This window comes from Micropterus salmoides, unplaced genomic scaffold (assembly GCF_014851395.1).
Source record: "Micropterus salmoides isolate LMB-PRFRI ecotype aquatic unplaced genomic scaffold, ASM1485139v1 Ms_hic_scaffold_19, whole genome shotgun sequence".
NCBI lineage: Eukaryota > Metazoa > Chordata > Actinopteri > Centrarchiformes > Centrarchidae > Micropterus > Micropterus salmoides.
Window position 1 is genome coordinate 2754157 of NW_024041039.1, and position 27339 is coordinate 2781495.

The 27339-nt window shown below is 43.0% G+C and overlaps 1 protein-coding gene across 2 annotated transcripts in view; it reads left to right on the top strand.

Annotated features, from left to right (window-relative positions):
- The window catches only part of LOC119910320 (protein jagged-2-like), a 57829-nt gene that overhangs the window by 11709 nt on the left and 18781 nt on the right, over nt 1-27339 (top strand). For both annotated transcript variants that reach the window (XM_038728849.1, XM_038728850.1), the window contains exons 3-9: nt 7637-7694; nt 17061-17315; nt 17866-17926; nt 23759-23889; nt 24655-24774; nt 24890-25003; nt 25398-25511. In XM_038728849.1, coding sequence (XP_038584777.1) covers nt 7637-7694; nt 17061-17315; nt 17866-17926; nt 23759-23889; nt 24655-24774; nt 24890-25003; nt 25398-25511 — 853 coding nt within the window. The remainder of the gene's footprint in view (nt 1-7636; nt 7695-17060; nt 17316-17865; nt 17927-23758; nt 23890-24654; nt 24775-24889; nt 25004-25397; nt 25512-27339) is intronic.

A 27339-nucleotide genomic window follows, 5' to 3' on the forward strand; every position in this document is an offset into this window, starting at 1 on the left:
TACAGATAAGGGATGGATGGATGGATACTGCAGTCAATATGAGGCCTGACACTTTATTCTCTCACATTTTTTATTTCAAATGAATGTGCACACACACACACACACACAGGCTGATCCTAAACCGTGTTGTGCTGTGATGTTGTGCAGGCTGACGTCACTGTAAGGCAGTTACATTTCACACTGTCTGCAAACAGCCTCACCTTGATTAAGATTTGTCAGCACTTATGGTGTTGAATCTTAAATTATTTCACACGTTACTCCTCAGAGGGTCTGGTGTCATGATTAACTGTTCAGCACGGCTTGTGCTCTCCCGGTAGCTCACCTGGTAGAGCGCGTACCCTCTCTCTCCGCTGCCTTTCCTCTCTCTCTCCATCTATCTCAGTGCCAAGTCTTAGTTTAGCGTCTTTACACATGTGATGCTGGTGTCTGTTAAAAAAAAAAAACTCCTCTGCTTTTTGTCTCTTTGTAGCTCCATGTCTTCATTCACTCGAGCGACTGTGCTACCCGCTGGTGGGGAAAAGCTTTACGGTCATGGTTGGTCTGAATTTCTCTCTCTCTGCTCTGCCTCTCCAGCCTTTTTTTTCCATTTCACTCCGTTCAGCGAGGCCTTTGAGCTGGTCACAGACACAGAAAATCATGGAGATCTCAGTGATGTTGAAGTCAGATGCATGAAAGCACAAATCCAACTGTACTGCATGTACCTCCAAGGATACATCCATTAAACAAAGAGCCTGCTCCTTATTGCCTCGGAGTCAGAGATGATGAATTAGCAGATGAGCGATTGTGGTTGTGTTAGATAAAGATAAAGTAGTAAAGGATGAGAGAACATCGCTGCTCCTGTCCTGCCAGAACACAGTACACTGTACTTTATGTGCACTGTGGTTGAGAGTGTAGCAGAGGGAGCGTAGGTTGAGCGAGTGCAGCCAGATTCCCAGCGGCAGCATCTGATTACAGACGATTTGACGGGGAGGTAATAAAAACTGAGCACAGTTTTATCTCTGTACGTGCTGTGACTTACTGAGATCATTGTTTGATAAAGAACAAATTAAAATTGTGGAAAACCAATATGCAATGCAAATACTCCCTTCACGAGATTCATTTTGCGGTCTATATATTCAGGACCAACAAAGTCATGTTTCTTTTCAGGGATGCCACTGAATCAGATGACTAACTAATAGTTTTAAGGCAGTATTTACTCCCACTCCTGCCTTTCCGTGGCATCGATTGACTATAGAAGAAACATTCACAGAATTCCTCTCGTCGCTGCAGGAGCCGGCGTAACCTGGAGCGACAGAAATAGCTTTTCACACGTTTGGTGTGGGAAAAGTGAATTGGGTCATTTTCCCATTCTGCAGCTCAGGATAAAGACCTGATTAGATTAGCTTTGATTAGATTTGCTGTCTGAACGAGGCCTCCTGGGGGGAGGGTTGGTGCGGTGAGGCCTCCTTAGACAGAAGAGGTGGTGGTGGGTGGAGGGGTGGAGGAGCGGTGGTCTTGTTCTGTTAATAACGTGCTAAATTAACCAGCCCAGCTCCTCTGCCGGGAGCGACATGTTTTATTCATGTCAATAGAATAACAGGTGTGACGTGACAGGTGTTGCCGCCGCTTTTTTTCCCCTCCTCTGATCACAACTCTAGAAAAGTTGTTAATTGGGTCTCAGGCTTTTTTCTTTTTTTATGCCATGAACAAATCCCTGCTGCTGTGAATTTTCACTTAAAGGAACATTCCTCTTGGATTTAGTCCACCTTCAGATATTTTTATTCTATACATCTTGTCAATAAAGCAATGTGTTTAATACTGCAACTTCTTCTCACTGTTGAAGTTTGAGTATCTGCAGGTGATGCTTGTTTCTTTGTTCAGTTGTTGTTCATGTTAGCCGTTCAACTCTATTTCTGTTTATTACGAGCAAACCGACAATGTTTTCCCCACGAAAGAGCCAGCCTGCATTTTAATTATCAATGATTTGGAGTAAAATTTTTTTTAAAAAGACAATAAATATTAATGTTAGCTGATCAGTTACATGATCTGATGTGATGAAGGTCACTGCAGGCTTAAACCTTCCTCGTCTGCGCAGCTGCAAAGATCCTCGTGAGAGAAATGTTGTCATCTGCCCATATCAGTGCCTCTTTGGCGAAATTCAAAACTGCACACATGTGAACATGTCCACTAAAGTGTTCACCCGCCAAACATTAAGTGTTCAGATGCAAACTGCTGGGCTGCAACTAACCATTGTTTCCACCATCGATTCATCTGCCGATTTTTTTTCTCGACTAATCAATTGCTCTGCAAAACGTGAGAAATCAATGAAAAATACCCATCAGAAGGTGAAGTAATCAAATGTCAGTCCAAAACCTAAAGGTATTCAGTTTACAATGACACTAAGATGTGGAAAAGATATCTCTACATTTGAGAAACTGGAACCATAAAATGTAAACAGCTAATGAACAATTAGTTTCCTGTCAAGCGACTAATCAGTTAAATGACTAATTGTTGCAGCTCTAAACGCCATGCAGACAAAGTCCGTGCCTTTTAGGTTATAATTTCAAGCCATGGATAGTATTCCTGTGATATTCTTGAAAAGGACTAATCTGGAAGGGTTTAGTGACTTTACAGTAACCATAACAACCTAATATTTATAGATTTCTCCATTAACTTTAGATTTTTCTCTGTCAGTCTGTCCTTAACAGCAAGTGCATGTTGTATTGTAATGTAGTGTTACAGGGACTCATGGATTTACTTGCTTTGTTCGTCAGTTCACGAGGCTCCACGCCCAATGTAGCGGCAGCTAATGGTACTATAACTATCTCAGAGAAATATAAAACAAACAGAACCTTGGCTCCAAACCAAGTGTTTTTCACAGAGAATAAATCAAGAGTAAGTAAGTGAATGGCTGGCAGCTCATCCTGAAGTAGTAGCAGCAGAACTGAAGAATAAATCTTATTAGGATGTATAAAAACCACATTTCACAGTGTGGGGCGCCGCTCCAGAACGTACAGTGTATCCTCAGTAGAGTTGTGTTTTGCTGGCGGCTGTTCCTGTCGTGCTGAAGAAGCAGTAATTTATTCATTGAACAGGTGAAGGCGGTGAGGAGTGGGCTGGTTTCTCTTCGCCTAATGAAAACTCAAATCCCTCTGACTCCTGTAAATTGGTTAGGAGGTGTCAAGTGTCTCCCAACACGTCCCCCCCGTCTCACACACACACACACACAGTTGACTCATAAGGTTGTCTCACTGCAGACAGCAGGGACGTGACACTTTGATCCTTTGCTCCTATCCTTCAAGGACACGCATACCGCACACACAACACACACTCGTGTCAGGCTCCTCTGAGGCCGTGGGACGGCCCCATCTGCCTGGGAGCCAGTGGCTGTGACATTTAAAATTGATTACAAAGGGAAAGATTGATTATGATAACGTCCACTTATTTCCACTCATTACAGAGTTAAGGCTGCTCACTGGGCTCATAAATCACCGCTGTGTCATCTCCAAGTGATGGAGAGGAGCCTCGGCATGATGAGGAGCCCGGGGGGGTCCTTTGTGACCAGTTTTGGGTTAGTAGTCATAGGAGCTGATATTTGTGTAGTTTGGAGACTGAGACAGACTTTGTCTGGCAGTGATGTTCAACACAAGTCATGCTGCACCCTGATCACATGAACCCTACAGCTGTATGTTTTAGTTGTGTAAAATCATTTCCGCATGGAGCTAAGCAGGCACATTTTTCTGACTAAACACTGTAATACTAAAACCTAAACCTAAAGATGCCTAGTGGTTGTACAGGAGCTAGTTAATATTACTGGGATGTCTACTGAGAGATGTAGATGTCTGTTCACTAGGATCGACAGCAGTGTGGTCTGGATTTATGCTGCGTTCCAGGCAACTCAGAATGGGGAAATGTCGGATTTCCTACGGATTTGATCTGCATGTAAACTGATGTAGAAATATTTTGTCATTTGTGTTATTAGGTAGCTGGTTCCAGTAAACAATCTCTGAAAGTCATCTTCTCTGCCCAAAAGTTATTCAGGAAAATGTTAAAAATGCCCAGAAATGTGAAAACACTTTTGCTGACTTTTGAGAATTACCAAGTGATGTAGCTAGAAGGATACACAGTGAACGAGTGACGTATATTTATCACTTGCTTTTAACAAAATGGCCGTCCTTTCAATTAACACCAAGTGCACTGCTGATGGTTTGTCAAGGTCAGACATGTTCACCGCTTAGATTTGGCGTCATGCAGCTGAAATGTGTAAGTTCCAAGCAGTCTTGAACGCGGCATTAGTGTCAGCTCCTGAAGTTTAGTTCCAGCTCAAAGTGTGGGGAGAACATCTAAATAAAGTTCCTGTAGTACAAAGAACACATGCAGTACAGTTACACGTGTGCAGCGCTGTTCCTCAGACTACAGCCACCACGGTGTCTCTCACTCGACGATGATGGTGTAACATGTTCTTACACTCTCAGAGCGAGAGGATGGTAAACAACAAAAAAAATGAGATTGTGAAAATACTGCTGTGAATACATCTGGCTCTCTCTGGAAGTTAGACGGCATTACGTCAACGCCCCCAGGCTCACAAAACCTGTCTGAAAAATGAACATTTTCCCACATTTGATTTCATTAGTAAGTCACCGTGGGATCGATCCAGCTCTGGATTTCATCACTAACGTTGGCAAACGATCTACAGCAGCAGGGTTGACTAAGAACCAGGGAAAGTGGAGACAGGAGAGACTCTCAAGCTAGCGGGAGTCCATACAGATCCATGTGGGTTCAGATGCAGTCTTGATCTGCTCCAGATCCAGGTCTTTGTTTTAATGCTTCTATTTGGTCAATGAGTGTCAGAGGTTAAAGGAGACCTCAGCCTGCTTGTCCCATCTTTTGTAAATGATCAGCTGCTTTATCTCCTTCAGTTCCCCTTTTCTGAGTCTCATAAATATCAGTATGTCATTTTTATGCACTGATGACTCTCTGTTGTTCTTTGTGTTTTTGTTTTTTTTGTAGAGTTGTAGCTGATAATGTTTGTGTGGAACCACCGGCGACCATGTTTTCTTTGAGCTTAACGAGTTATTCTTGACTTTGACAACAGCGATCCACTTACTCGCCTGCTCCAAAGCCCAATCACTGATTTTGGAATTGTGACTTTTGTCAGTCTTACAATGTGTGTTTGTTGATGCACATTAAACCACAGCAGAGTTAACAGAAACAGAAGAAAGAGCTGAATATGAGCAGCTTCTGAAACGATTAGCTGATTAACTCACATAATAACGACTGACAGACATTTTGAAGATTAAACAATTAAATCCAAACTGAAAACAGTCATTAGCTGCAGCTCTTAACGACAGTAAAACTTTCCATGGCGTGGTTGTTTGTTGCAGAGGATGACTTTTTGAGGCTTGTGTCTCTGCAGTGTTATTATGTTTTGAATGCTCTCACCTCATCAAAGCCAAATAGAAAGACATGAACGCTACCTAATTTGGGGAAACAGCTCCAAACCTGCTTGTTGTGCACACACCCTAAAGCAACTACTAAGTACTTGTAGCAGCATGGTCTCATATCTGACTCAGGACTTTGTCTGTCCTGCATCTTTCTGGTGAACTACCCCCCAGAATCTGAGTCCCATAAAATGACCTTAAAAGCGCCATAAAGCACTTTAGCCCTCTACCTTTGTGTTTCATGTTCCCGTCTTCTCTGCGTCTCTAATCTCTCCCAGCACCACTTTGTAACCTCCCCTGTAATCTTCCCTGCAGCCCTCAGTCACTCTGAGTCAGACTCGGGTCATGGGAACTCACAGCTGCTCATTCGGCCCCATGCAGTTGACAGACAGCGAGCTCCATTTCGGTTTGTTTGCTGATGCCCATGAAAAAGAGGGAAAGAAATTAGCCCCGCACCTGAAACAATCCAGAGTTTGAGTTTGTTGCTATGGAATGGCTGTCTCCTCTGGAAAGTAGAGCATAGTGTGCAGGCATGCTGCGCTTCTATACACAGTGTCCACAGAAAACTCGTATTATAGCACTAAATAGTGTAAAATAATGAATATGATGTTGGTATTATTTACCAAAATTCTCTTTCAGAATTAACTGCAGTAAATTTTAAATGAATTGACAGCAGTGTTTGCGTCTGGTAAACTTTGCACTAACTGCTAAATGAAGAAAAAAGGGTTGAAACATCATTATGCTCATTAAAATTTAAATGTAACTTTTCACTCTAAAAGATTTCCCTTCTGTTCCAGACCTTGCGGCTTGCTGCTCTGATTTCCGTAGTGCAAATGCACAAAGTGAGAGATCATTCGCTGTCATCTCCTGACACTGATAAATAATCTGCCTCACTTATTAAATATATAGTCTTTTCACCACAATTTTGACAATGAGCATTAATAAGATATCCAATAGGGGGGCAGATCGGGGCCAAACCTTGAGGACTTTCAGTCTGGACAAGTCGAGAAGTCTTAGCTAAACATGGCGGCACTCAATCACACTGGAAAAGGCTGTCGTAGCTGGTTCTGCCATATTCAGTCATTTATAAACGTGCTGTTGTCATTTGTTGTTGTTGCTGATATTATTTCATATTCCACTAGTAAACGGGTTCATTTCTGAGGAACGCAAACACGTAGTTAAAAGCAAGATTTTAGATTGAAACTACAATTAATAGCCGAGTCCCAAAGAGCCGCCGACCCCGTTTCCTGGCCTGGTGTGGGAACACATTTTGACAAATAAACGCAGGTCTCTATTAAACGCCTGGTCTGGTTTTTATAGAAGTTCTTCAGATGTATTAAACCTCTTAAACCCTGCGGGGTCATCCGCTTTAGCTGCTGCTTGTTTTCATTACGTGGCTGCCTACAAAATAAAAGCGCAAAAGCCGTCTGTCAGAGCTAGATCAAATGAATGACGTGTATTTGATACTATTGGATAATTTTTTTTTGTTTGAAATAAATAAACTGTTTCGTAGTAGCCTGTCCCAAATATAGGCGGGGTCAATTCAGTGATTTTAGCAAATAAAAGCGGTATATAATAATTATAATAATATTAAAAATTATAATAATTTCCCTTTGACATTATCGGAGATCGAAACCCTGAACAGTATTGATTCCATTGTCTTTCCTTACCAGGTCCCTGAGGAAAAGACAGGAAAAATGAATTTCCCCATTGGAAATCAATACGTAACCACACAAAGTGCCCTTGAGCAAGTCATCAAATCCCTGCTAGTTCCAGGGGTGCTGACCTCCCTGCAGAGCCAAGCAAAAGACAAATGTCCGCCCTTTGGGATCAAAACAGTGTCACAGTAAATCGCTGCCGCTCTGAAACCAGATTGTCATGATGAAATATGAAAAATAGGTTTTGTTGGTTTCCAGGTGAATGTTTTGTTTTTGGACACTTGTTAACTTGCCTGTGACAGATGGAAGCTAATCAGTGACAGCAGCGTGGGAACAGGAAGCATTTTCCCATCACCTTTCATACTAAATATCTGTGTATGTTTGAAAGTGCCCGTGTGTGTCTGTTTATGAGCGAAAGGCAGCTCATATCTGAGTTTCTGTGGAAACTCCACATCATGTGCCCGTCTGCGTCTTGAAGTGGGCATATCTGAGTTTCTGTGTTTCTGTATTAGCGTGCACTTTGATAACCTCTGCCCCCCTCCCTTCTCTCCATTTCAGCGAGCGTACACTGTGATTGTGGAGGCGTGGGACAGGGACAACGGCACACACAGCAACGGTAAGGTTCGGCCCTCTGTGCTGTTTTAAACACTGTCTTGTTGAAAAGAAATGATCTTTGCGCTTTGCTCTCCTCTCCATCCTGACTCACACTTGATTTAATTTTACATACAGCCCACTTGAATGTGATTATGTTCTGTTCACAGTATTTGTTTCACATTTTGGCTTTGTGTGGCAGCTTACTATTATTATCCTGTAATAATGTTACACAGTCGATGCGTTAACAAGCCCTAACTAGAAAGTGTTGGTTGGTTCGTCTATCAAGAAAACTAAGGGCCTGATTGTCCGAACATGTTGGAAATCCGAAGTGTTTATTAAAAGAAACGTCCCTTTTTCAGGACTCTTCCCTGTGTTACCTGTGAAATGGTCGTTAAGACACTAACAGCGTACCGATTAAGGTCAAGGTTATAAAAACTTAGGAAGCAAACACAAAAGACACCTCTCTACTCGCTCTGAAAAACACCAAAAGAAAGATACCCAGGGACCCTGCTCATCTGCACGAACGTGCCTTCGGCATGCCGCAAGGACGCACTAGCACTGCAAATGTTGCCATGGCAATAAAATGCAAATGTCTGCGTGAGATTCCTAAGACAGCGCTACAGGGACACAGGAAGGACAGCTGATCGTCCTCGCAGTGGCAGATCACATGTGACAACACCTGCACGGGACCACAGGGCCACACCAGATACAGATTGTTACACATTTTTCCATTTCTGTAAATCTTGTAACACTTTCTAACACTGACGAGTCACATGACACCGGGGAGGGAAAATGGCTAATTGGGCCCAATTTGGACATTTTCACTTAGGGGTGTCCTCACTTTTGTTGCCAGCGGTTTAGATATTAACGGCTGTGTGATGTGTTATTTTGAGGGGACAGCAGATTTACACTGTTATACAAGCTACATTGGAGCAAAGCGTAATTTTTTCAGTGTTGTCACATGAAAAGATATAATCAAATATTTACTATCACCATTGCTGACTGGTGTTAACTATAATTAGTTATCTTGTAGAGAAAAATGCAGCTGAATGACTGAAACTGTACCCAACTCTCCCTTAAACACCAGTCGCACTCTGAAATCCACCACCCGAATCGGTCGATCACTGTCCTGAGCAGCTTTATATGGAACGACACAGCCTATATGTTTAGTTCTAACCTGCCTGCTGCCTGCACACTGATTTCTTTTGCATTCAGCTGTATTCTGCTTATAATCTATGTGATAAGACAACGTGGGATTCGCTTCGCTATTAGGTGTTGGCTCACCTTCCAGATAATCCCAGATCGTTATATGACTCCAGCTATCCTCCTAACATGCCTTTAGTCCCTCCCTTGTTGTTCTTATACCACTAAAAATAACACTTCTTTGGATATTTCTTTCGTTTACTTTGGCTTCTAACCTTCCCTTTCACCTCCAGACATTGCCTGGAAATGACACAGCTTGATAATGGTTTGAGACGCTTCTCACAGCTGCTGTGATGCTATGTGTCAGCTCTTTCTGCACCGTAGAGCTGTCCGGTGATAAGTCAGTGTAAGAGTTGAAGTGGGGCGGCTGCGTCTGAAAATGTTTGTAAAGTTCCAAAGCCAACAAGGTCGCCCGCCATTTTTATAAAATCTTCTCAGTGCTTTTTTAACCTCGCTTTCAAACGTGGCTTTACAGAACAACTGTAAACCTTTTTGCTTCCAGACACAAATAAGTTTTTACAGTTTAGTTTGTTTTGATCATACCGACATCTTTACAGCCGTAGCAGATTTGGTGAGCAGGCATTGGCTTATAGAACAATAAAAAGAAAGCCCCACCTAGCTCAGGATATGAAACCGTTGCTCTGTGACATCTAACAGCTCTCCAAAAGTCACCTGTGGGCTTTGACTGTCCCACCGAGATCTGACTTATGATTGACATGTAGCTTATTGGTGCTTCTCCTCTTCCATCTCCCCTTTTCTAACCTCTTCAGGGTCACTCAGACTGTTTTCAGCTCCCTATATTAAGCCTGTGAGAGCATTGCATCGTTAAGCCATTAATTACGGACCATGGCTCTCTTTTTTTGCCGCCCCCCCCCACCCTTTCCTCTTATTCCTCGGCTACCACACGCCACTTCATTATCCTGAAACACTGCCACAGGCCGGCGTCCGGACTGCGTGCCGCGGCCTGGACGGCAGCTCTGGTGGTGGGACTCTTAAATCTTTGCTTGCTCGACCACCTGTAGATGTGCCGGTGTGATGGCTGGAGAGATGCTTTATTAATCCTCGTAGGGGCGAGGCTGGGAGGCAGTAACAGGCAGGAAAGTGCTGACGCTCACCCGCCGTGTCCCATCTTGTAGACTTGGACTAAGTGTATTCCCATTGCGTGATCACAGGTTTGCTCCTTGAATCTGTCAGTGAGTCTGTCAGCTGCCAAATTGCCCTGGCAAGGTGAAGCCTTACCTGTCATACTGGACAAGCTAAAAATATATATGTAACTTTATAATAAGCAAATCCCTCCATGAATAATAAATGTGATGTCTCGGTGTATCTGGTGTCTGCATCACCTTTGGATTTCCTACATTTTCGTGAATAACTTTTGACAAACTTCAAAACGAGAGCAAGCATGAACCTGTTTTACCCAGCTGTGGGTGTTACATGCTGGTGGAGCGAGCGTTAGTGAAACTGTGGAATAATTAGAGAGAGAGTGAGAGTTATCATCTCTCACAGGCCAGGTGTTCACAGGTATAAGAATCTAGGGATGTCCCAATCAAGTTTTGTTTTGCCCGAGAGCCCATTTTGAGTCCTGTGATTGTCTGCCAACACAAGTGCTCAGCAGACTGCACGGTATTTTCATACGTAACACAGCTGCACAATGCATAATTAATGTACAGTAGACCTACAGTAAATTAAGGTTAGTGAAACCAAGTTTGACAGCTAATAATGTAGCTCTGCGATCACACCCAGCCAGTATGACGCCTTCTTTAAATGGTTTCCTAAAACATTTTGTATTGTACAGTGGCAGAAAGGTTTGGACAGGACTTGCTCAAACCTGAGGATTTGCCACTTTTCTCAGTTCGGTTTTTTGCTGTTGATTAATCTGAAATGTCAGAAAATAGTGAAATACCTAAAGCCCACACTTACATATTTAAATGACTTGTTTTATCTGATCGTTTTTCCACAACCTGAGTATATTTAATTGACCGTCACAGAAGACAATAATATATTTACATGTTGATAAGCTGGAGGCAGAAAATATTTAGTTTTTTGCAAAACAGGACTTAAATGATGGCTTTATCATAATGATTACAACAGTTATGGGATTACAGAACGGTGGTGAATTCTTTGAGACGACATGAAGTGAGTTTCCTGCTTCATGTTGCAGTGTGTGCTGCTGGAGCCTTGTGTGAACAGGTCTGGGCAGCAGGTTGGAGAGGCCTCAGGAAAAATAAGGCTTTGTGAAGGTTGTTTATGCTTCAGGAAGCCCCCGCCTCCTTGAAAAACAAAACAGAAATGGCAGGAGAAAAGAGGACGGAGCTGTTGTTGACTCTGTGTGCTGCTGGATTGTTGGCTGGTGTGGAGCCTCACTAGAGCGTAGAGATGTGCCGATACTCGGTCAGACATTGTGCAGTGGAACATCTGTACTGCAGATTCCCCCCTCGTCCGAAACCAGAGGTTAAAGTTTGATGATGTTCTATATTTCAGTCTTTGTAAACAAACTCCATAAAATAGAAACCCCTCAGTCCCACACACGTCGTCTGGAAATACTTACTATAGCACCAAATGTGTATTAATCCCCCTCTGAAAATAGTCCCCATTTCAGTGAAATTCACCATTTCCCTGTTGTTTAAGTAACATTTGTTACCAGCAATTTTTGGGCCCTTTTAAAAATGAAACAATATATTTGTGCTATTTATTGCGATTCAGGTCTTTACTACTATCCAATGGGCTTGGGAATGAGAGCCACAGACAGGGTAAGGAAGTCCGAGTGTGTTGAGAAACTGTCTTGCCGGCCTAACACTATTATACTGGCTGTTCAGGTATCAGAGAAAGTATTGGTTTTGGCACTTTGGTATTGTATTGACAAGAAAACCGCCCAAAAACTGCTCAGTCGACTGACGTGAGCAATGAAAAAAAGGTGATTTGCATCTTAACTGAAGTGGGTATTTGCGCCAAGCTGGATGCAACAATAAAATGATCCATGACAAAGTTTTGGCAAACACAGGACAGCATTTCAAAGTTGATTTAGTGCAATTTCTTATGCCTTATAATTTTCATTTTGCCATCTAAAGTGTCTTAATGCACTTAACGTCATCCAACTGTGGGGCTGGGTATCATTTCAGTTTTATTGATTCTGATTCTGCTTATGGAATCTCGGTTCTTTTTCCAATCATTTTTTCAGTCTTTTTGGATCACCTGTAGACGTCATTGGTTTCCCTTCAGTATAAAAGGTGAACGTCAGCTCACCTGTGTTTTGTACCTGAGGCATTGCTTCCGTTAGCGTTAGCTGGATCTGGGAGAGCGCGACACACTGAACACGTTGCGTTCCTTCAGATTCACGCCGTGTTGCAGTAAACGCTTCGTCATGTCGGAGCTGCTTCCTCCCTCGCACCAAACCTCCTTACTGCAGCTGTTGCATTTTGCTGTCTCGTTCTCTTTTTTTAGTGAAGCTAAGCCAAACTTTGGAGTGTTTGCTGCGGCCCGCCGTGGTCCGGGACTGGAAACAGAAGGACTCTCTTCTTCACGCTTTGTTGACGTAACAAATGAGGTGACGTTAGATCGGCGTAGCGGCTCCTGGCAGATAACACATGGGTCTTATCAAATCCACAGTTCTAGGAAATTTGTTAACAGTACCTTGGAACCTGTTCTTGAAACCCGACCTTATTCAACTGTAACACCGAGCAGGTTAAAACAGATCCATAAAGAGAAGAGAGGACACATTGGTCATTTAACTAGTCTTCTAGACATTTTTGAAATGATAGGTTTATTACTGTTGCTGTTAAGATGAAAGAGAAAACGTATGACAAATGGCAGTAAAAGTTTGGAGGTACAGCGCAGAACCACCCGGAGGCAGAAGCTTCCCAAAACAATAGAACTCCTTGACAACCATGTTATCATTGCTGAATTACTGTTGATGTGAGACTGATGTTTTGGCACTGTTGCTCATTCCAGGTGTGCTTTTACAGTTACTTTATCCATCTATCCGTCAATTATCCATCCGCGGGTTAAGTCTGAGGCGTCACAAAATGATTAAATGGAAAAGAAAGTTGTAGAATGGATACATTCCCCTCCTCAGGCATCTAAATAAACAACCTGAGAAGGAAAAATCACTTTTTGGTGTAACTGCTCGTAGCTCATGCCCACACAAAAAGAGGCATCACAAGCTATTACTTGTAGACAGGTTTCCAGTGTGTTAGGCCTGACAAACATACACGGATAAACTGGCCTGGTGTGGGAACGCATTTTGACAAATAAACGCAGGTCTCCATTAAACGCCTGGTCTGGTTTTTATAGAAGTTCTTTGGATGTATAAAACCTCTTAAACCCCGCAGTGTCGCCCGCTTTAGCTGCTTCTAAACTGCTCAGATTGTTAATACAAATATTAATGTTTAAACACATGATCAATGTGTCAGTGTGGACATGCTGCACATCGTTACATCGGTTAGATTCTCCACAATTCAATCGTTCAATTCATTTAACAGAAACAACGAGCCCCAAAGTCTAATTCTTATAGATTTACAGGTGTAACCTGCATGGTAGGAGAGGAAAGGAAAAAAAGTGCTGACTGCCGTTACCTTTGAAGCGCTCGTTCAGTCCGAATGTGTCCGTTCCTGTTTATTTATCTTCCTTTAGTCTGTGAGGGTCCACCGATCAAAACAGTCAAAACAGCTTTTCATAAAAATTCTTCCAAGTTGTGAATCCTGTCATGTGAAGTCCATTGCTGTCTGCTAACTTCTGCCGCACTTCTGTCATCCTGCACCCTGTTTTCGTTAGCTGCTGCCTTCAAAATAAAAAAAGCACACAAGCCGTCTGTCGGAGCTAGATCAAATGAATGACGTGTATTATTTGATCAAGTATTATATATGAATATAATATAAATAAACTGTTTCATAGGAGTTTCAGTTTTGTGCAAAAGGAATTAAAGGTCTGTCCCATATGGACACCTGTCCCAAATAAAGGCAGGGTCAATTCAGTGATTTTAGCAAATAAAAGCCCGGGCTATTATTCAAAGTTTTACGGTATTCTGTATAAAATGAGTATTGCCCAGGGTTTTTTTTTTAGCTGCTGGCTTCACATTTTACTGTCTCTGGTTTGTGTGACGGACATGCATCATCATTTTTTCTTTTATAGATTAAAAGATTATTTGATTTATTCAAAAAAAGATATGACTGACACATTGATACAAAAAAGTTCCTTAGTTGGAGCTAAAGCGGGAAATTAATACTGTATGATTATTTTTGGAATCTTGTTTACTTATTTTTGATCAACACATGCCAGTTATGCTTGTGTTCAGAAAATATGTTAGAACTTTGGTTTCTTTTGTTAAATAAAAAAGGGCGTTGTAAGTAAATGTCTTCATTTCTCAACGTGGACTGAAATGCTTTATTTGAGATTTTAATTAAAGATTTGCAGATTTTGCAGAGCAAATCAATGTGGTGCATTAAAAAACAGACTGTACATCTTTCTGAAAACCATTGGATGAAGTCAGGGGAAGAGAAACCAAATGACACATTTGAACTGGCGGCATGAACACAGCCTTGACTTCAGTTCAAAAATCAACACTGTTACAAGCTGTAAGGAGGTCAAAGGTCAAAGCAAAAAGTACAACAGCCCAAACAGAACACTCCAGTTACAAGCAGCTTGTTGGATATAACTAAAAAACTCTTTAAAACTCTGTAAAAACAAGTCAGACTTCGTTTCTAAAATGAATCCTCTCTTCACACAGATAATCATGTTGCTCTCGACACGATCAGCTGCTCAGATCTGAAGCCCCTCGTTGTTTATATAAGCTGGTTTAATATGGCCCACTCTCTCCTGCTCTCCCTGGTAACAACGGCCTCTCTTAGTGTGTCTCCTCCAGTACAGAGAGAGCTCGTGATTGGTCTATATTTTTATATCTAATTGCTAGAGATGAACAGCAGTGAGTGAGTGCCTGGGTGTTTCAGGTGGTGGGTGCGGGACTGAAATCTGTGGCAGTGTGTTAGCTCGCAGAGAGACTCAGTAAATCAGGACAGCGTGAAAATGGATTCTTAGTGGGTTTTCAGTCTTTTTCTACAGCAATGAAACTTCAGTTATCATGATGATATTAAAATATACAAAGCAGCTTGTGTTACATTTCACATAGCCAATATGTTTTTCAGATTGTGTAATAATTGAGTCTACTCTCCACCTGTCAAAGTCATACTCTGAAAAAACAGGGACAGTTAACTAGTTAGTTCAGTTAGCCTTACAGCTAAGTTAGCTTTCTAGTTGGCTGACAGACTGCAGTATGGGCAACTGAACCGGGCTCAGCAGCCTCCAAGTGAACCAAGGCCAAACGCAGCGTCCTAGACTAAAAGAGTTATTAAGGAGGGGAATAAACTGAACTGTTACTGTCATCAGCTCTCATCCATTCAAGTTTTGGTGGAAACAGGATGTAACGTTAAATGTTCAGTGACTGAAAGTCTTGCGGGGACAACGTTGAAAGGTTACAGAAAGGTTACACAAGCTTTGTTTGTTTCCATGGCACTGAAAGCTCAACTCTCAAGTGACACGTTTATATTTAATTCCCGAACAACTTGCCACATTTTTATTATTATGCAATACCTTTACCTGGGCGTGCAAAGCTGGGTGGTGATCCCGCAGGTGCTGCATCAAGTTTGATGTAGGTATTGGCTCCTTTAGCAGGAACCTTCACAGTCTGGTCCCTCTGCCATAGTTTAGCCAGTGTACCCATCGTAGCCCCCATGTCTCTGATAACAGCACTTTAAGCTGCTGCACCGCTTGTGTAACTTTTCGTTTTGTCCAAGTTGCAATAGATTCGGTGTAGCGGAGCCTTTACTATTAATTAACTGTGACGTTTTTAAGCGTGTGAAATCCGGTAATCGCTGCATCCCTAGTCATTAAGGGAAATGTTAACAGCAGCATTTATAGTCACACCGGGTTGTCGAAATGTAGCTTATACTTGCCACTGAAGTGGTCTCATATTCTCGGCTGTGAGCAGAGAGGATGAGTTCTTCCTTCCAGCTCTGTCTCGTCCAGGTCACACTCAGCTCTCTGAGCCACAGTAGCAAAGCCTGCTGGGTCACGGTTCTTCTGTTCCTTGAGAACAAGCTAAAGGGCCTTTCCTATGTCGCCCTTCCTCGCCTGTTCCCCGTCTCTTATTATTTCCGGCCTGGCTCCGATGGAGTTGGGGCTGGATATCCTGAGCGGGGGGACAGAGGGAGGGGGTAGAGTGGGGGACAGAAAGGCATTTCACCGAGCAGGAAAACTGAAAAAGAATTTTGGTTATCAAGCCCTCGCAGACCTCGCTCCTACACCCTCTGTTTGTGCTCGCTTCATTTTCCCATTCTTTCCACCTTTTTCCTCCTCTTCTTTTTTTTTTTTTTTCGTCTTCCACATTCTTGGTGGAACAGAGTAAAGGTTTGACCGGAGGTTGCACCTTCCCTCTGATGTGTGTGTGAACAACAAGCATTCTTCGAAGCCTCATAGTCTTATCTCACTGAACACAGGGTTGATGGGTCAAATCCCTTAAACCGGAATCAGCCCTGCTCTCTGGAATGTCATTCAGAATTTTTGTTGTAGACATTTCTATCTAACTGACCCAAATACTTGACCTGCTGAGTGTTCTTTCTTCTGTAGTGCTGGAGAAGTAGCCGATTAGTCAGATGATTGTTCGCCAAACGCCACTCTATCCGATCATAGTCGCAAACGTAACTAGCACTTGAGCTTTGGATTTCTCTGCATGATGAAGTGGTCTAGTAAGAGCCATACTGGGCATCACGAGTGTTTGTCTGGTCTCGTGTAAGCTGCAAACGTTAGCATAATAACTCGGTGGTGACATTAATGTTATATCCAAGGTTTCACTAGCCAGCCGCGTTATTTAGTGGTGTTACAGATTTCATTAGAAACCGCTCCATGCAGGACTGGAAAAGCCACTGTATGGTATTCCCCTTATGGTCGTGGATGCTCAGAATTGGTTAGCCGCTCTGTCCTGCTCTTATCGGATTTGAGTTTAAGCTCCAGTCACCCAAAATAGCGTAACGTTTGCCAAAGTCATCTGTAAGTCTTTTTAAAACAAGTCACCTGGAGTTCTGTCTGAACTCAAGGATTTAACAGTTTTGTTAAATCTGCCCTTATTATCACATCAGCACAAAGAACTCAACAGTGTCACTGCCTCAACGTGTTCATTTGTTTGTCTTTGGTCCAGATGATGAGCTGCTGATCGAGCGCAGCATCCACAAAGGGATGATTAATCCCGGAGAGGAGAGGCAGACGGTGGAGTATAAAAGCCTGATCGCAAGCTTGGAGTACACCATCCGCGTACGCTGCGACGAAAACTACTACGGCAGCAAGTGCAACACAGTTTGCCGTCCTCGAGATGACTACTTCGGCCATTATGTGTGTGACCAGTTCGGGAACAGGGGCTGCATGGAGGGCTGGACGGGGCCGGACTGCAAAACAGGTACAGGGAAGATAATCGTACTGTAAACACACTCCTTTCCTTCCATTAAGTTGATCAAAACTTATGTGATCAAATTTCTTTTACTTATCTTTTAATAGCACAATTCCTCAGTTAACTATAGTAAGAATACTATTTATTAAGGTATTCAGTCTTGTTTTTCACTCATCTGAAAACCTCTGACACTGACAGGCCACTGACATTGCCTCCGTAACTGCTCTTTTCGGAAAGAGTTTGGGAGTTCATTGAAGTTCATGTAACTTCGCAAGAATTCAAAGAATGTTTGGAAGCTCACTGCTCGAGACACCTTCAATTTTCCGACAGGGGCTTTGCCATCCATTGTTCAAATTCAAAGATTCTCTCCCTTTTCACAAACAAGAAAACACAGGAAATGAGATTTTAATGACTTGACCACCTGCAAAACAAGGTGCCTGACGAGAACTTGGAAACGGTCTGATGTTAGAGTTTTAAACATGCCGATGAAATTAAGATTCTGTCACAGATTTTAGGAAATGTCTCTAAACTTGCCACTTTACCTTTCCTTTCCCAAAAGCCATCTGCAAACAAGGATGCAGCCTGCAGCATGGGAAGTGCAGCGTGCCGGGGGAATGCAAGTAAGTGCCCCCCTCTTATTTTTTTTGTTTGTCCACTTTGTCCACCTTGACAGTGCAGCCGTCAAGTGATGTAAAATATGCTCTTGTTTGGATGGAAAACCCCAGTAAGAGTTTAATGAGGACAACGGCGGCGACAAAACGAGTGATGAGGCAGTGAGGGGAGGGGGGTTGTTGATAACATACCAAGCAGCCTAACCCCCTACCTCCCCCCATCCTAGTCCTGTGAAGTGCCCCCCATCCCTCCTCTCCAGTGTGATCCAGAAACCATTGTTCTGCTTCCTGTTCTAAAGCTGGCCTGCTCCTGCACACACACACACACACACACACACACACACACACACACACACACACACACACACACACAGAAGAGAGGCCTGTTTTTTTGCTATACGTTTCCTCCCTCGTCCTCCTCCAGCAGCAGAGAGGCACTGTGTCCCCGTCTCCCTCCCCTACACCCCTCCTCTAATGTCTGCTGCCCCCATCACCTCTTCCTATCCTGGGCTTTGTTATGGCTGGCACTCGCCTGTGAGGAAATGTAGATTCCACCCAGAGATCTGCAGACAACAGGCAGGCAGCTAAAACTGTAAATGAATAATATTCAACGCAATAAGGCAAGCAAGTTCAGTTACATAGCTAGTTAGTTTGATGCAAAGTGCTCTACATTATGACGCCTGTAAAAAAATAAAATAAAAATTGACTAATGCCGCCCGAACACTAGAGGATAATGATTTTGGGCCTGATTTGCCCTCCCACGGGGGCGTTCCCGAGCCGAGGCTGGTCAGATAATCCTGTAGTGTGAGGTAGTTTACAGACGTAATCCTGAGGACGAATTGTAAATATCAAACATCTTTGATATTCAAAATCATGCCAATAAGAGCGAGCTGACTGGTGAACGTCACCAGCGTTTTGTGTATCTGCTTCGCATTCCTCTTCTGCCTCCATGTTTGTTTCTGTCTGAAGTCACGTTTGATCACGTGACTTTCTCTGAGATCCCAAGTCCCCGGAAACCGCCACTCTGACACCCGTTTAGTTGAGTCTGAACTGTCAAGTGTGCGCGCTCTTAAAATCAAAATATAAAAAATGTATTCTGTCTCTGGTATCCCACGTGGCGAAATCAAGTCCGGTTACCGACAGCAAGTCATGTGGCACTTCTCTGGGGTCACAAAGAGCTCACAGGGAAATAAGTGATTATAACCTTTATTAGTCGAGATGACGTTAGAAGAACTGCTGGAGAGACCAGTCACGCTAGCAAAAATTCACGGGGGCTTTTTGAATGCTAACAAGTTAATTTTTTAACTTTGTTAGAATCATAAAGGGAGGGAATTCTTATAGGAAGTGCTTTATCTGGACACTATTTCCTGCCTCCTGTGTCTTATGAATAGAGTTAGACTGACCCCTAACACACAAGGAGGACAGCTACACACAGTGCTGTAACATGGCTGCACTGTAGACTATGAGCTTTTTAAAAAAAAAGGCTGACCAGGCGTTTGTTGTATGTGACTGAACTGTACATTTAGACACAGCCAAACTGTGCACACACACACACACACACACACAAACACACAGTAGCCGAACGGCAGGAGAGGAGAGGTAGCAGATGGGAGGGAGGTGAGGGTTTACACTGAGGCAGGTTTGATTTAGTTAAGATCTAATAAAAAAGCTGACATTTCTCATTGGAAATGGCCGGAGGATTGGAAACGAGAGGAACACCCTGAAATGTGCCTCAACATGTGATTCGGAGGTTCATCCCAATCACCCACCCACCCACACGCACACACACACACTGGTATGTACGCGCACTGCTGGGAAAGAGGAAGATGATGGATTACATCCATCAAATAAGACAGGATAAAAGCTTTTATTTTGTTGATTTAAAGTAGACTGTCTCATTAATCTAACCTGACACATTAAAGGTGGAGTCAGCGATTCTTATCCAGGAAACGGTAAACCTTTTGTCAAATTCAGTCAGTGTCTCCTCACAATCGGTCGGTTCTGTGTGATAGCAATAGTTGCGGGAGAGTTGTGTCTATAACTGTCTGTAGCTGCTGTGCTGCTCTGAGATCAGCTCGTCTTATAGCAGCCGCTTGCTAACCCACAACTTGTTGGATTTCTCCAGAGTTGCATATTTCATCACTGTAAAGCTAGTTAGCACCTAGATTTAAAAAAACAAGCTAACAACAACACATCACGCAATAAAATGACAACAAGGATGAGAGGACATATTGAACGTGTATTAAAATACTCTTTCCAACTTTGACCTGCTGGGATTTATAACGATACAGAAAGCTCCAGAATAACCTAGCAAGTGGACCTTAAATCTAGAGTGTGGGAGCCCTCGCCAAACTTGATAAAACACATTGCTGATTAAGCCTCTCGCCGGCAGGTAAATCTCTCACTCGAGTTTTTAAATCAGGTGTCTGTGGCGACATTCTCACTGACTGGTTTGCCAGAGCGACTGCAGCAACAGCGGCAGCTCAGTATGGCAGAGCCTAAACGTCATAAACACGTGTCCATAGTGTTGCGTTATTACAGTGAGAAGGGGGAGACATAAGTTCCACACTGCAGGTATAAGTTAAGATTATTGGTCAAACAACCAGATTGTTTCTATCCAAAATAAATATTAAATAGTATCTGAGCTGATACAATACGATCAAACAGATAGATACTAAACAAATTAAGGTGAATCTGATATCGGAAAAAGTGAAGGAGAGAAATAAACTGGGAAAATGTAAAGAAGAAGAGTCTGTAGGGTTAAAGGCAGAGAGGAAAAAGAGAGAGAAACATCTCAGCCTGGCAGAGGAAAACTAAAAATGTGTGTTTGATATCTTGTTTCTTACACACAGCGCATTCACAACCTACGCTCCCTCATGTGACACTACTAAACATGTAGCTAGGCAACAGTGGACTAAGTCCGTCAGCTGGATTTGGGCGCGAGGCTTGCCTGTAAATAATTCAGCGGTCCCACACAAACACACACACACACACACAGCCCCCTCTACCTCTACCCTGCCCACCGCCCCGTCCTCTGGGTGTGGTTTGTCTGAGGGGCAGCAGCGGGGCGGGGGTTGTGGGCAGGCGGGATATTTTTGGCTCCGGCTGGCCCCTGTGGCCCCTTCCATTGATGGGACGGCAGCAGCCAGACTACGGGGCTTGTGGGTAATGCCACCCTTGGCCTGTGGCTGCACGAAACCATTTCCCTGCTCTCCCACACTGCAGCCAGACAGACTGTCCACGCTGCCACCGCTGATGCATGGCTGACAGTGTGCAGGGCACCACCGCCGACCGCACTGCTGGACAACGCCACATACTATAGTAAACAATACACAGCGCTGTCCCACACACACACACACACACACACACACACACACGCACATAACTGCGCTTCACTCAGCGAGCAAGATCAGATTAAAGTTAGAGGTGTTCCAGCTTACAACTTGTGCATGAAACAAAACTTGTGCATGTTTTAACAGAACCAGAACCTGGTCCTGGCTGCATTTTTATTATGTGAATCTTTGATGATCAGGATCTGATCACCTGAATTCCAGGAGGCAGAAATCTCAGAGAAAGATATCTGAAAATCTTGTGTTACACAACCAACCTATCCCCATGGATAGCAACGGTAGAGATGATGGAAAATATGAGATTTGTAATCTCGACGAATGGACCCTTTAAAATGTTTTTAATAAAAATTTTGTTTCAGCTGCTGTTGGTTTTGCACCTCTTTAACGCATTGTCGTGCATTGACTGTGGAGGATACCTGTTTAATAATGTTGGTTATGACTGGTCAGAATTTCAGTTTTCACTTTGGTTGCAGAACTAATGACATTCAAATTAGCTGCCCTTTGTCTTTATTGCAAATTAGCAAATGTTAGCATGCTAACAGGCTAAACTAAAATGGTGAGCCTGGTAGGTATATAATGAGCATTTAGCTCACAGCCTCATAGAGCCTTTAGCACAGCTGTAAACTCTTGAGTCTTGTTTTTGGTTGTGCAAATACAATGTACGTTCCTCCAAAAAACTTAAATATAAACCAAATTTTCTATGAAACCCTCTTGATCAGACACAGTCTGCCGCTGTCCTCTGCCACCCAGCATACTACAGCATAGTACAGCTCACTACACAGCAGTATATCACTGCTGGTCAGAGAAGTGTTTGGTCGGCATCCATATTGAAATGTTTGTGAGCCGGAGGGAGGGTGGTGGTTGGGGGATGGGGGGTGTTGGTTGATTCCTAAAATAGCCCCGACAGAGAAATGACAGGACAGGTGGGGCAAGGTTACCACTGGCCTTGGAATAACAGAGTGCCGCCATAAACCAACAGATTAGCTAACCCTTCACTGGCCTCCCCTTTGAGACGACTAAACCTCGTTCCACAAACCTGCCGCTCATTCCAAGTTTGACCTCGACCAGGCTCACGACACAGGAAGAGGGCTGAGAGAAGACATGCAACACATGACACCTGAAGAAATGTCATTGCAAAAAACACGTTCACAGCACGTCATTTTGGCCTTTAATCGAGTGCTTACCGTCTTATTTTATAAATAACCTTGAAATAATAAGTAAATTACAGTATTGTTGATAATCAGGTAATTGTTTAAGTTTATTAAGAAAAAATGCCAAACTTTCAGTGGTTCCAGTTCTCATTGGACAAAACAAGCAGTATAAAGATGTCGACCTGAGGTCTTAGAACTAGTGAGGGACCTATTTCACGTATTTTTTATCAGAAAAGAAGAATAAAAATAATAGAGATTAATCAATAATAATGATTAATCAGCATTAGCTGCAGCCATACGTGAAAAATACGCCACTGCAGCCTGCTCCGTTGCAAATCAGTGTGTTTGAAGTATTTTCTAAAAGTACACTGATTTCTAAAAAATTTTAAAAATATTCTTACTTGATTGGTAGATTTGATCACTTTTTACTGAAAAGAAAACTTAAAAAGTTATTAGGACTTAATTAAGGACAGAATTGACTTGATAGGAAAGTGAAAGCAACAACGCGATCGAAGATAAATGGATATGAATACCTGCATGTGTTGTAAGCAGCATGATGGGACATAAACACAGTCGCTGCTCAGGAATATCCCCTGGCGCTGTGTGTCCTGAGATCAGGAGCTGCAGCAAACGTGTCATTCACCTTGCTGAAGACGTCACGTCTGGCACAATTACAGATATTCAGCTGCAACTAAATCAGCGCTCTCCAAAGCATTTCCATTTTTTTGGCACCTACAGCATTCTTCACGTTTACCAGGGGACATTTAACTGGCACGTTGTTTTCACACAGTAAAATTATTAAATTACTTATTTGTTATCGCTACGTAACTATCGCTGTTTTTCAACTCCCCCTTGTGTCATTAAGTGCGTCTGTGTGCCCGAGCTGTCAATAAGAACACATCCTCAGTGTGCTTCTGAAAGAAGAGGCACTTATTTTACAGAACAATCTGCTCTGCCACCGTTGCACCCACTGAACTCTGCTGTCTGTGCGCTGGTTTTCTGGAATCAGTGGCGGCACAAGCTTTCAAGTGTAACGGTAAAACAGTAGAAACTGATTCCTCCATTACAACAAAACAAAACGTGTTTAAGTTGCATGTAGAATAAGGTTCTTGGTTAGATGAAATCAAGTTTCAATTCAAGAAGAAGAAATCAAAGATAAAATGGACAAATGAAATGAAGAAAGTGGGCGAAAGAAAAATAAAATAATATAGGAATAAAGGAAAATAAGAAGGGAAGGTAGGAAAAAGGGACAAAGAGTGGGAAGGACATAAAGTAATAAAGAAATACAGTATTCCTCCCAGGTGTACAGCATGTTTTACTGTTAAATCTGTGTGCTGCAGGTGTAACTACGGCTGGCAGGGTCCGCTCTGTGATGAGTGCCTGCCGTATCCCGGCTGTGTTCACGGTACCTGCAACGAGCCCTGGCAGTGCACCTGTGAGAAGAACTGGGGAGGCCTGCTGTGTGACAAAGGTCAGTGCCCATCACAGTGTTTGTATCTAGTATTATTATTATGCACAATATAAACATGAAAAAGCTAAACAAGATGTAAGATATCCATATTTTGAATATCTAGAAGTTCTAAGGCAACTTGACTAAAAGGCTGATTCGTGTCATTCACACATTTACTGATGGTAATTTTAGTATAAAGATGATTTCTTTTGATTTTCTACTTTTCATCCACTGAGCAGAAAGTAGCCTGAGTTGTATTAATGTGAAAAATGTACAAGATGTTACACCAAAACAATAACTAGGACAAAAATGAATGCAGGCTTGATCCTCACTGAGATCAATTTCACAACTCAGCAATTTTCATGCTGTGTGGAAATGAATGGAAACCAATGGTCGCCTAGAAGGAAAGTACATTCAACAATCTGATTTGCAAAACAGTCGAGAGTTATTTTGAAGTATTGTTGACTTCCAGAATATGGGCTAAAATAAGTAGCGTGACGACACAGTGTGATTGGTCAAGATTCAGGGAACAAAAGTAGAAATTACATTTTCTGTAAATATGTTCTTACATTGTGCTTCTTGTAACCCACAATGAAATGCTTTTGAAAGAAAACAACAATGAAATGGGGCCTGTAACAACAGCTTATTGTGTACGGCTGGTGTGTTTTAGAAGTCAAAGAGCACAGAGCTGCAGAATGATGAGAAGTAAAAGCATTTAACTGATGTTTTCATTTAGTTAAGTGGATGCACACAGAGTCGGTCACATCGGTGCTCTTTGCTCTGCAGATCTGAACTACTGCGGGACCAACCGGCCCTGTAAGAATGGGGGGACGTGTATGAACACGGAGCCAGACGAATATAACTGCGCCTGTCCAGACGGCTACTCGGGCAAAAACTGCGAGATCGGTGAGTCTCTAAATCAAATGCCTCATAAACCAGGTTTCTGTGCCACGTCACGTTCAAGGCAAAGTTCTGAGGAATGGAATAAATCTTCATAATTATTCCTAATATTTCTCGCTAGCCGAGCATGCCTGTGTGTCCAACCCCTGTGCCAACGGAGGGACGTGCCATGAAGTCCCATCAGGCTTTGAGTGTCACTGTCCAGCAGGCTGGTCCGGGCCAACCTGTGCTAAAGGTGACAATTAACTCTTCCACAGATGAGATGAGGCAATGAGATCTGTCTGCCATGTTGTCTGTGTCTTAACATTCAATTGAAAGTGTTTGTTTCTTCTCTCCAAACGTGTCAACTCTTGGTACTCTGCTTCTACGTCTAGCTTTGTGCTTGTGAGTTAAACCAGGTCTTTGTCAGGGCAACATGACATACTGTGAGACGAATGACACCAAACCTAACCCTACCGTTGAGGACACCAACGTTGTGCCCTCAGAGGTTTAATTCTGGGAATTTAGGGATTTTCTCCTCTGTTAGTTTAGAGTTTACTATTATAGGTTGGAAACACAACTAAACAGGCTAATTTAGCAGCCACTTTCATGTGATAATTGCTTCAACATCCGTCTGGTTTAACTTTCAGACACAGATGAATGTGCCTCCAGCCCCTGTGCTCAGGGCGGAACCTGCATCGACATGGAGAACAGCTTTGAATGCCTGTGCCCTCCACAGTGGACCGGCAAGACCTGCCAGATAGGTACGTCTCACTAAATAATTCATTAATATATAGCTATGATCCTTTTTTACATTTTGAAAAGGTTTGTATGTGTATATCTGATTGTTGCTAAAGATCACGAGACGTTGCTTTTCAGTGAATTTGATTTAGAGCATTTTGTTGGCAGACTTGTTCATTTATAGATCCAGTTCAAATTGATGTAATCTCTAAAATCCTGATTCAAAACAATGTTGCATGTTGGTTGATACTCTGCTGTGATGAAGTCGGTACGTTTCTGTGTGTGTTGCACAGTGAATGCCTTGCATCCTAATTCATTCCAGGAATCCCGTTTGCTTGCAGAGTCACAGTATATGTGGCTGTTTGTTTATCTTGCCGTGTCGTTTAACCAGTAGTATTACTGCAGGAGGGCCACTAATTTCAACTGAGTGTGTGTGTGTTTGTGTATACGCACGCCCAACGGAGACACTCGCTTGGTATCATCTGCAACTCGAGCCAGGTGACTTGAGTAAAGCTAAAAATAACCTCCCGCCTGGCAACTGCTAGCCTTGGGACCAAATATACTCCACCGGGGGGTTATCTTTGGCTCCAGACAGGGGTGTATGTATACTACAGTAAGGCGGCGCCCTGGCATTTCGGAGCCCTGACCCCCTTCGCCTTCAGCCAGGAAACATTTTATAACCTGTAAACACGCACGGAGAGCAACCGAAACGCTTCGGTTTGCGTTACAGATTCTGTTATTCTCAGAGCGCTTCCCCTTTCAGGGAGCGGGGTGGTACCTGGGAGAGGGCGGGGCAAGGAGGAGGGGTAGTGGTACAGGGAGAGGTTGGGTTTTTGGGAAGGAGTTGGGGGTGTTTAGTTTCAGCAGGCCAACAGGTGCCGCTTACCTCCTGGGAGTAGTATTAATGCACCGTGTCGGTTTATAGTGAGCGAGGCGGTGTGGCGGGGGACGCGATAGCCGCCTCTGAAACTGACCACTTGGAATGCCGCAGGTTGGCCTTTGGAGAATGCAATAGAGAGACATTAACCCAGAGGGAGTGGGGAGAGGATAAAGCAGTGGGTTGATGGAAAGCTGTGGAAGAAATGAAACCCTGTCATGAAGGAACTTCACCCTGTAAATGTTCTGGCAATGTTACATGTTTGAAAAAGACCCCAGGTCGTTTACCCATGAAAGTCTGAAAGCAATCTGACTACATGGTAACAGAAAGGCTTCTCCACACACAGAGTTAAATATGCACATTAGGCACTCCAAATGGTCAACTCTATAATACATTTCTCATGTGCAAGGAATTGAAATCAATTTAACTCATGAAATACTGTGAATGAGCCAGTTTAGAGCTGTTACACTGACGTCGGATCAGCCATTTTTAGGGATCGAGGATTGTTTGTCCTTGTCAGGAAGTTGAAAAAAATAAGAGAGTGTTTATAGGAAAAGTCAGATCTTAATATCTTATAAGTTGTATCTGTTCTTGGGTGCTCTTTAACTGTGTAAAATGTTCAGCTGAAATCTACCTTCTACTTCTGAAACTGAATTTTGGGATCTAGTGAGAAACAGAGGCGAGTACCCTTCCAGAAGACACTGAGATGTAAAATAAGTTTTAAATTCCTTTACTGATGCGCCCTTTAAAACGTTATGTTTTCAGACAAAATTCTAATAAATCTGCAAGCCTTGGAACATTTCTGTAACAGAGACCTACGTTTGAAAGCCCAAAAACAAGTGGATAAAGCCAGAAACATTACAGGTTCAGCGTCTGAAAGGGGCTTTAATCCAGAGAAGACCTTTAATATCTGGCTGTAATTTTCCTGTGTGGTACGATATGAAGCTACTGTGCTTGGTGACGGGGCTTCTGGG